Genomic DNA, 9,630 nt, shown 5'->3' with positions numbered 1-9,630 from the left:
GGCGCACGACTGCGGGTCCCGGGGGGGTGGGGAGGTGGCCCCGGCGGCGGGGTGGCTGGGGGTCAGATGGTGTGTGGCCCTGGTGGGGGGTGGCCCCGGTGGCGGAGGGGGCGGTGTGTGGCCCCGGTGGGGGTGGAGGGGGTGGCCCCGGAGGTGTGTGGCCCATGGCAGGGGGGGTGGCCCCGGTGGCGGAGGGGGTGGTGTGTGGCCCCGGTGGGGGTGGCCGTGCTGCGGCTCACTGAGGGCCCCCGCAGCCCGTCGGCCCCGGGAAGTACGTGTTCGACATTGGCTGCGAGCAGCACGGCGAATACCGCCTGACCGACCTGGTGAGCTGTGCCCGTGGCTGCCCCGCCCCAGGCGGGCCGACCCTAGACTGGAGGGGAGCCTTGACCTTTAGCGCCTCAAACCCCTGGTGGCGGGAGATGAGGCCGGAGAGGCCCTGGCACCCCGTTCCCCCAGGACTTCTGGGCCAGCAACCCGGCACCCTCCCAGCTGCGATGGCCTGGGCCGTGAATTGGGCCCCACCGGGACACCTCCTTTTCCTGGCCCCTCCCTGGGCGCCCCGCCTCTCTGGGTGGCCCCTTCGTTCTCTCCACTTCACCCCGCCCTCCCTCCTGAGCCCGGCGTGGCTGAATGCCCCCGCTCTGCCCCCTGGCTCCCCTCCTCCTCCCCATAATACACAGCGGGTGTCAACATTGCGCTTCTCGCTAGCCAGAACGTGTCCAGTGTGCAGGCTGCTCACTGCCCTGGTCACACCCTGGAGCCCCCCGGAGGGCCCTGCCTGCCCTCTGTCTCTCACGTCAAAGTCCCCCCAGGGCCGTGGGGGCGTGGCGTGATGACACACCTGTGTAGGGGTGCGAGCCCGGACCCCCAAATCATACGCAGTGCTGAGAGTGGCAGCTCCTCAGTAAGCAGACAGAACAGAGCGAGCGCCCCACGCTCGGTTCCACACACGCTGGCCTGACCCGAAACCTGCCACAGGAAAGGGGGGAGGAGGAGGAGGAGGAGGAGTCCGTCAGCACCGTCCTCCCCAAGTGGAAGGCCACCGAGATCACCGAGCTGGCCCTGTGGACACCCACGCTCCCCGAGGAGCAGGCCCCCACCGACGGGGCCCCCCAGGAGGAGGGCCCTGCAGAGGAGGGTGGGTGGGGCGCCTGGGGGAGGGCTGCTGGGGTGGGGCCCCAGGAGGACCCTGGGCCAGGGTGGGTGCAGGCCCCCGGGGGAGGGGCCACGCAGGAGAGCGGGGGGTCCTGCACCAGGCTGGACAGGCAGGGTGACCTGGCGAGGGCTCGCCCCCGGGACAGTGAGGCGCCGTCATGAGCGGGGGCAGAGCGTGCGGCGCCGGCCGCCCCGGTCCTCTGCACCTCTGCAGGTGGGGGGCAGCCGGCGGAGGAGGCCCCAGGTGCCGTGGACCTTTCCGAGGGAGAGACCGATTCCCTGAAGCCCGGCGAGGACGACGACGTCCCCAGGGATGACAGTCGCTATGACGGCCGCGAGGATTTCCGCTACGACCCCTTGGACCCCGGTGCGAGGCTGGGCGGGGAGGGTGTCCTGGCTGGCCCGGGGCTGGGAAGGTCCAGAGCAGCCCCAGCACCCAAGGGCCGCTGCGGCTCTCGCTCCCTTAAACGGCCCGGGCGGGGGGGGGGTCAGATAAGCCAGCCCTGACCTGCGTCTCCTGCGGGACAGCCCCCGGGCTGGTGTCACCCCAGGCGGGAGCAGGCGGAGGCAGCCAGGCGTCTGCTCTCCCGGTGTTCTCGCGTCCACGGTGCTTCTCACCGAAAGGCGAGCCAGCCACCCCCAAGCCCTGTAGAGCCCTATCAGACAGAAGCTGGCCTTCCGCGGTGTGGGTCTGATACGTACCGAATGGTTATTATTGGTCGCAAAAGCTCTTAGCAAATGGCCTGCAAACAAACCCGTCCCCAGGAAACTGGGTGGTGGGTAAACTGTTTCCCCTTTCTTGCAGGAAACGTCAGTTTCGACGAGGAGGAAACCAGACAGTCAGACACGCCAGAGTGAGCCTGGCGCCCGGCTGGGGGCCTCCCTCCCTAAGCCTGTTGGAGAACAGCTCCTAGTTGCAGATAAACGGCGGAGGGCTTTGCTGACCAGACGGCCTCTGCTTTGCGGGCGCCAGGCTCTAGCAGCAGAGGGCGCCAGAGGGCCGCGCAGGCCGCTGCGTGTCCCAGGCTGCGGGCTGTCCCGCGGGTCTGTGGGTGGCTCTGCCCCCTGCAGCCTCCTGACCCGCCCACTGTGCAGCCGAGGGCACCCAGCTCTGCGGCACCTTTGGGCCACAGGTGGGCAGCTGCGGGTGGGTGGCTCTGGGCCTTCCCCACCGGCCGGCTCCCCTCCGGCGCTTGCAGCTGTGGGCAGCAGCTGTCCCTGCAAGCTGCTGGCTTAAGTCCTCTCACGCCTCACATCACGCCCTCCCGTACCGTGGCCGGGGGCTGGCCAGGCTGGCAGCAGGCGTCTCCTGGTGTCCACCGGACTCGTGTGTCCAGGGCTCTCTGCGCTCTGGCGTGGGGCGGACATGGCACGGCACGTGGGACGTGGGAGGGCACCCCTCGCCCGGCCTGTGGCCCACCCCGGCTGGAACCCAGCAAGACCACCGTGGCACCCCCTGATTTGGGGGCCTGTCCCTCGGAGTCAGGTATCGCGGGCACCCTGTGGCTCGGCCCCTTGGCCGAGCAGGTCCGCCCGCCTGGCCCCCGGGCCGCACTCCTGGCTGTGATTGGGGTGCTGCTCCCTTCGGCAGCTTCCCGGCCCTGTCCGCCAAGCCGCACGGCGCTGCCCGCAAGGCCACGGAGTGTGCCCAGCTGTGCCCACCGTCGCGTGTGGGCTCAGCTTGGATTCTGAGACCAGGGCTGCGTGACCCCTGGCGTGCGCCTGCCGGCCCCACCTGGCTCCCCTCAGGTGTCCCTCGGGGCCGGCAGTGGGGGTCGTCCCACCTTGCAGGGAAGCTGTGATGTGCCGCCGCCGCCGTGGCCCTGGCGGCCATCAGGCCCCTCCCGATTCTTTTCCTGCAAGGCCCGGCTCTAGCGTGCTCAGACGCCGGCTCTCAGGCCTGCCCAGCTGCCCCAGCCCCTGCCGCTGGGAAGAACCCGTGTGGCGACCCCAAAGCGTCTGCGCCACCCCACGCGTGTCTGTGCCCCACGGGCAATGGACCCGGGTACAGGTGCATCGGGCTAACGGGGTGGGGTCGGGGCCGCCCCGACCTGGACTTCGGGGTGCCCGCGCCTCGTGCAGTCCCTTGGAGGCAGCGGAAGGGGGCGGGCGCAGACGCCGCTACCCGATGGAGGGCCACGAGGGCAGAGCGGGGGCGGGGCCTGTGGCTGTCCGAGTTGTGGCCCTGGGCGGTGCCCTGCCGGGGCCAGAGTCTGCGATGCTGGCTGCGGGTGCCAGGCGGTCGCAGCAGGGTGGTGCGGGCGAGCTCGGCTGGAAGCCGCGGGGCGGCGGCGCAGCCTGGGCGCCCGCAAGAACGCGACAGCAGCGTGGAGACCCCGGCCGAGCGCGGGTCTTTAATTCCCGGAAACCAAGTCCTGCTCCTCAGGACCCCCGCGGGCCACTAGGCGCCCCCCGCTGGGGCAGCCCCAGCCCCCCGGGGTACGGGGACTCTGGGCATGTCAAAGTGCTCTCTCTGCTCCTTGGGCCACACGACCAGCCCGGGCCGTGGCCGGAGCCTGACGGTCAGCCGTTGGGCAGCGTCGCCTCGGCGCGGGCTCAGGGCCCCGGGATCCAGTCCCGCCAGCTGAAGGCCGCGTTGGCGCTGTGGGTCAGGGTCCGCACCGGGGGGCTCACCAGCTCCCACCTGCCGTCTTCCTTGCTTTCCTCACAGAGGCACATCCCCAGAGACGGGACCTGGGCACAGCAGGGGCAGGGCTAGGACGGAGGCGGGAGGGCCGAGCGCAGTGGGGCGAAGTCTGGACCCGGACAGGTCGGGGCCTGGGGGGCTGGGCCTGGGGCATGCACGGCGGGCCCTGGGGCACAGACGGGCCCTGGGCAGGCCGCGCACTTGGGCAGGTCCGTCAGAGGCTGCCTGTCCCGAGGGCTGGCGGGGCGCCCCCTGTGAAGTCGCAGTTCCCAGCAGGGTGTCCCTCCCTCCCCCACCCAGCTGTGCCTGCAGACCTGGCCCACCTGGCCCCGGCTGGGGTACCAGCCTACAGGCATGGGGCGGCCCCCAGGAGGGGTCCCCGCCCCGAATGCCGCCGAGAACCTGCAGCCCCAGGGCCTGATGTCCGGGGTGTAGCGGCAGAGGGGGACGGGCCTCGCCCCCGCCGCTCGCGGTGCGGACTCGGGACTGGCTGGCAGCGGGGCCCAGGCGCGCAGGCGGGCTGAGTCGCAGGCGATGGGGCCGCCGCGCCGGGCGGCTGCACGGCTTTGGTCAGGCCGGGCCTGACCTCTAGCGGGACAGCGGGCGCACCTTCCTCACGAGCTGGGTGAAGTCTCCGCAGTCCCGGGGGGGCAGCCCCAGCAGGGGCCGCGTGCAGGAGTCCAGTGCCGAGCCGTGAGCCACGATGAGGATGACGCCCGCTGCGCGACAGGGCACCGGGTCAGCGGGCGGAGAGGGCCGCGAGGGGGCGGGGCGGTGGGCGGGGCCCACAGCCTCCGGGCAGCCCGGCAGGGGCCAGCTGGCGCTCACCTTCGGCCGGGCAGGAGCTGACGATGCGCCGCATGCTCACCGCACAGCGCTCCACGAACTCCTCGTAGCTCTCGGCCGGCAGAAGGGCGGACAGGGGCAGCGCGGGCCTGCGGGGAGGCAGGGAGTGGCTGCCCCACCGCGTGGCCGGCGGGGTCCCACGGCCTGGCCCGCGGGGGCCCGCACCCAAGCTCTGCCGGCACAAACTCCCGAGACACCCCCATGCCGCCCCCACGGACGCAGACCCGGCGAGCCCGCCCTGAGGCGGACGCCCTGACAAGGCCCGGGCCTCCTGGCTGACGGCGCCCACCCGTGGGGGTGGGGGTGGCCAGAGAGAGGGTGCTGGCCACACGCCGCCGAGAGGGTTTTCCTCTCCCTGCCCAGTTAGCCACTCTCTGGCCAGGCCCCTCGCAGGGCAGGGACCCAGCGCTTCCCTCGGGAAGCTGCAGGGGCGGGTGGGCTTCACGGGGTGCGGGGGTGACAGGAGGGACTGGTCCCTGCAGAGGTGTGGGGCGGCCTTCCCGAGACCCCAGGTCCCCCCAGACTCCTCTGGGCTCTGACACTGTCCCCCAGGCCCCACAGGAAGTCTGTGAGAACTTGGGGTCGCCTCTTCCCCCGGGGCCATTTCAGGTCTGTCCCTTCCAGAATTTCACGCTGAGGGGCCTGTAGGCTGGGGTTCTGGGCTTGGGGTGGTGTCCAGTGCCGTGACCTAGCCCTGACCGGGCCGAACCCCAGAAAGGCTTTGTGGTGGCAAAGGTCGGGCGGGGGGGAAGAGAAGGCCAGGTCTCCCATGGCCAGACGCCACTCAGGCCGGGCCTCTGCCCCAGCCCCACAGGCCTTGGGTGCCCGGGGGGGGTCAGGCTGGCCAAGGGTCCTGCTGAGCCCCATCTCCAGATCTGATCAACCCCAACGTGAGAGGCAGCTCCTGGCCCCGGCCAGCCCTCTGTAGTGCACACTGGTCACTTCCGACAGAACCGCTGGCCTCTTGGCTGCTCCCGGCCCCAACCCCGCTCTCCCCGTGTGGCCGCCCCCCCAGCGTGGGACCACGCTCCGTGGCGGCCCGGGGCCGGGCCCACCTGTACTCGGTGCTGACGTTGAAGTTGGCCTCTCTCAGCTCCTCCGGGGTCATGAGGGCCGGCGCGCTTCTGCCCACCTCCCACGTCGTCCACTCAAAGATCCCAGGCTCCACCCTGATCTTCAGTTTCTTCTCCAGCCTGAGCTCTGCAAGCACCCGAGGCTCTGTCATTTCCGGGGCCCGCCGGGTTGTGGACAGAGCCTCTCCAGGGTGGACAGGTCGCCTTCCAAGAGCCGGTCCTCCCCGGCCAGCACTGCTCTGTGGTTGGCTCCGTCGTGCCGTTTCAGAGGCAAACCCGGCACCCGTGCCCAGGAGCCCCCACCCCCAGCGCGGCCCCCGCACCCCAGGCAGCTCTGACCCACACCCCGAGGACGCAACCGACCCAGCTGTCCACGGAGAAGGGGCTGCCCGTGGTGGAGGCCACTTGACACGTGGAAGCGCCATTCTGACCAAGGGACCCACTGGGGGGCCGGGGCGGAAGGGGGCTGCCCCACCCCTCTGACCCACGCCAGGCTCAGGGCCCCACTCTGCAAGGGGGCTCGGCTGGAGCGGCCTCCAGGTGCCCCGGCCATCCCGCGGACCTGTCGTCACCCTGGGCGTGCCCCCACTCTGCTCCTGCAGACCTTGTCGCCTGCTCTGCACTGCCCCGCCCATCTGTCTCCGCGGCCGGCCGGCTCCCCAGGGCGAGCCGCACCGCCCTCCCCAGGAGTCACATCCTAGGGCCCCTACCCAAGTCTGGTCAGAGCTGCCCACCCGCACCTCGCAGGCTCTGCTGCCCGGTGACCGAGAAGCCAGGCGGAGGTCACACGCAGGGCCTGGGCCAGCGTCTCCACTGTGCCTTCTCCAGAGGCCAGGTGTGGCCACATGGAAGTCAGCGCAGAACCATCACATGCTGACCACGGAACTCGCCATTCCCGTCTGTTCCGGCCACGCTCGCGTTTACAGTCAGGATGGCAACGGTGGACCGGTGGCCTCGACTGCACCCGTGGGCTGACGGGCCCCTCTGCAGCCCCCACTGAACTTCCGCTGGGTTCAGAGGTGGCCAGAGCCCTGCCCTCTGCAGGTTCTCCCGCAGGGCAACTGGACACGCCTGGGGCCTCCGTGGCTGGGCGGCCCTGGCCGCCTCGCTGGCCACCGGGTGGAGCGGCACCCCTGGATTTCCGGAGCCCTTGCCCCAGGTGTGCTTTCTTCTTCCCAACACGCACGCAGAGGCAGGCGAGGTGGACAAGGTGACCGGGGGGCCGGTGGCTCGGCCGCCCAGCTGGAAGTGGGGGGCTCAGGTCACCCTGCCCTGGGAGAGCAGTGTGCGGCCTGGGCACAGGGCCAGGGTGCAGCACTCACCTTCCAGGATGTACTTGGCAGTCTGCACACAGCGGAGGGCCGGGGAGGCGAAGACCGAAGCGATCCGGATGCCGCTGGCCAGCAGCGCTTCCCCTGCGGACAGAGGATGGGGTGGCCCTTTGCATCAGCGGCCTCCAGTGGCCACTCGCTGCCAGGACGGCCAGCACCTGCGGTGTCCCTGGAGCCCTTGGGGCACGCCCACGGGGGACCTAGGCGGGGAGGAGCCGGTGCCAGAGCAGGCTCTCGCTGGCAGGGATCTTCTCTGTCCAGTCTCGGGGAAGGGCAGAGTCAGGGCAGAATCCCACCATGCGCTGCACGCCAGCACGGGCAGCAGACCCGGCCGGCGCCCCCGGTCAGGGCTCCCCGGGGCCCCCGACAGCTGGCCATAAACGCTGACCCTATGCGGGCGGCAGGAGGGCCACTGTGTGGACGCCACGTGTGGACTCCGGCTGCTAGACTCACAGACTGGCCGAGAGCCTAGTGACCTCTCTGCTCCCAAAGTCAATCACAGGAGCCGGAAGCTCAGACACTAAACGCAAACCCAGAGTGACAGATTCTGACATGAAATCAAAGAGAGGATGTGGTTTCTGTTTTTTAAGTGACTCCCCTGGTGCAGGCGGCGGTCACCGGGCTCCCTCCCGCCCGTCTCCACGCTGCCCGCCAGTCCACCCCGCAGCTCCCAGCCCCGCGGTCCCCGAAGTGAGCCCCACTGCTGCTGCACCTGCCCCGCCCCGGCCCCTCGCTGCACCTTGCTGCAGTGGGGCGCCCCCTCACCTGCTGTCCTGGACTGGAACACCCCACACGACGAGAGCGGGGGGTCACTTTCGAAGTCCTTGGTGCCCCCGGCGCGCTGGGGCAGGCTGCAGGGGAAGTTGAGGTCCGGCCGGAAGTATTTCCCTAGAGGGCGGCCGGCCACCTTCAGTGGACTGGCCCCTAGTGCGCCTGCCCGCCCGCGTGGCCCGCGCCTTCCTCACTGCTCTGGGAGCAGAGGGGCTGCGCCTGTACGTCCCCTCCAGCCCGGAGACGTCGGTCAGGGGCCACGAGGGCCCCGGACCTCTCCCAGCCCCAGCTGCCCCGTGGCCTCCGTGGCTAAAAGCCACCGCTTTCCATCACCGACGGGCAACCTGATCGGAAGCGTCGGCATTAATAACTTAGGGGCACCTGACCCACCCCGTGCTCTCTGGGTCCTATTTCCTAGGGGCAGGGCAGGAACAGGCAGGACAGCCCTCCCCGGGTGCTGGACGCGGGAAGTCAGCGGCCTCATCTGGGTTGTGCGCCCGGCCGGCCGGCGGCGCACTGCGCCCTGTTTACCTTGACTTTGACCGTGGGCTCCCTCCCCGCACTGTCTACTTGCCCCTCCGTGCACACCGCCTACCTCCCTGAGTACCAAGTAACCTCCCAGCGCACCTGCACACATTGTTCTACAGCAGGGGCGGGGCTATGGGCCGGGGTGGGGCGGGGCCATGGGGCTGCGAGGGAGCGGTGGGGTGGGGCCGGGGCGGGTCTGGGGCGGAGCGGGGCCAGGGCAGGGTGGGGCGTGGCCGGAAGGGGCGTGGCCAGGGCGGGGCCGCGGCTACCGGGTCGAGGCCAGCTGTCCCGGCGCCTACCGTCGGCAGTGGCGCTCTGCTGCAGCCAAGTCTTCCCGAAGACCTGGTCCACCCGCTCGCCGTGGCGCACCACCAGCACGCTCTTCCTCACGATGGTGCCCTGGAGGGCGCGGGAGGCGCGTGAGCCCGGGGCGTCGGCGGCCCCTCCCTGCCGCGTGGCCGGCGCCTTCGCTCCTGCCGCGCGGGCTCCCACCACGGTCCTGGCAGCCCGGCGGCTCTGCGCCCGCCCTTCCTGGGCCCGCGGCTGGTCCACACCCCACAGCCCACCCTCACCCCCAGCGGGGGACCCCGGGGGCAGCGAGCTGGGGCGCCCATGGCGGCTCCTGGCTGAGCCCAAGGTGGAAGTGGGCGAAGTCTGGGGGGGCCCTGGCAGGACACCGGTTTGCTCCCAAGGATGGGGACCTACTCACCCCCCTCCTCATGCATCACCTAGGCCTAGCGTTTCAGCACGTGTGTTTGGGGGCAGGTCACAGAAATCTAGAGTCCCCCTCCATGGTGACATCTTAGGACCTGATACCCCATCACGCACCGCGCCTGTAAGGGCTGGGAGTGTGTGGGCTCCCGGCACTGACCCTCCACTGTACCCCCAGGCACAGGGGTGCCAGACGAGGACACAGCTGTGGGCCTTGGGGCCCCAGGTAGGGAGCCCCAGAACTCACCGGGTCAAGGGGGCAGACTAGGAAGATCAGTCCTAGACGGAAGAGGGTGAGGACGGAGCACAGTGGTGGCCAGAGGGTGGGCCGGGGCTTGGCAGGGCTCAGAACTGGTGTGCCCGCAGGCAAGGTCGCCAGGATGGGCGGGCCGAGGGCACCAGGGTGCATGGAGCTAGGTCACCAGGATGGGCAGGCCCAGGTCACCGGGGCGGGCAGGCCAAGGTCGCCAGGGTGGGCAGGCCAAGGTCGCCGGGGCGGGCAGGCCAAGGTCACTAGGACAGACAGGCCCAGGTCACCGGGGCGGGTAGGCCAAGGTCGCCGGGG

General features: G+C 70.8%; 2 protein-coding genes across 2 annotated transcripts in view; one reads left to right on the top strand and one right to left on the bottom strand.

Annotated features, from left to right (window-relative positions):
• The window catches only part of RSPH1 (radial spoke head 1 homolog (Chlamydomonas)), a 7,155-nt gene extending 5,053 nt beyond the window's left edge, over positions 1–2,102 (top strand). Inside the window, exons 6-9 of the mRNA XM_012730031.1 lie at positions 255–326; positions 982–1,141; positions 1,373–1,525; positions 1,964–2,102. Coding sequence (XP_012585485.1) covers positions 255–326; positions 982–1,141; positions 1,373–1,525; positions 1,964–2,016 — 438 coding nt within the window. The 3' untranslated portion in view covers positions 2,017–2,102. The remainder of the gene's footprint in view (positions 1–254; positions 327–981; positions 1,142–1,372; positions 1,526–1,963) is intronic.
• Positions 2,103–3,554: 1,452 nt separating this feature from the next.
• Positions 3,555–9,630, bottom strand: part of UBASH3A (ubiquitin associated and SH3 domain containing A) — a 19,279-nt gene continuing 13,203 nt past the window's right edge. The window contains exons 8-14 of the mRNA XM_012731049.1: positions 8,654–8,753; positions 7,821–7,943; positions 7,047–7,139; positions 5,707–5,851; positions 4,634–4,740; positions 4,415–4,524; positions 3,555–3,852 (exon numbers count right to left, since the gene is read on the bottom strand). Coding sequence (XP_012586503.1) covers positions 3,715–3,852; positions 4,415–4,524; positions 4,634–4,740; positions 5,707–5,851; positions 7,047–7,139; positions 7,821–7,943; positions 8,654–8,753 — 816 coding nt within the window. The 3' untranslated portion in view covers positions 3,555–3,714. The remainder of the gene's footprint in view (positions 3,853–4,414; positions 4,525–4,633; positions 4,741–5,706; positions 5,852–7,046; positions 7,140–7,820; positions 7,944–8,653; positions 8,754–9,630) is intronic.

The sequence above is a fragment of the Condylura cristata genome, unplaced genomic scaffold (genome assembly GCF_000260355.1).
Source record: "Condylura cristata isolate star-nosed mole 26May11 unplaced genomic scaffold, ConCri1.0 scaffold00003, whole genome shotgun sequence".
Taxonomy (NCBI): Eukaryota; Metazoa; Chordata; class Mammalia; order Eulipotyphla; family Talpidae; genus Condylura; species Condylura cristata.
The sequence above is the reverse complement of the archived record's forward strand: the minus strand, read 5'-3'. Positions and strand labels throughout refer to the sequence as shown.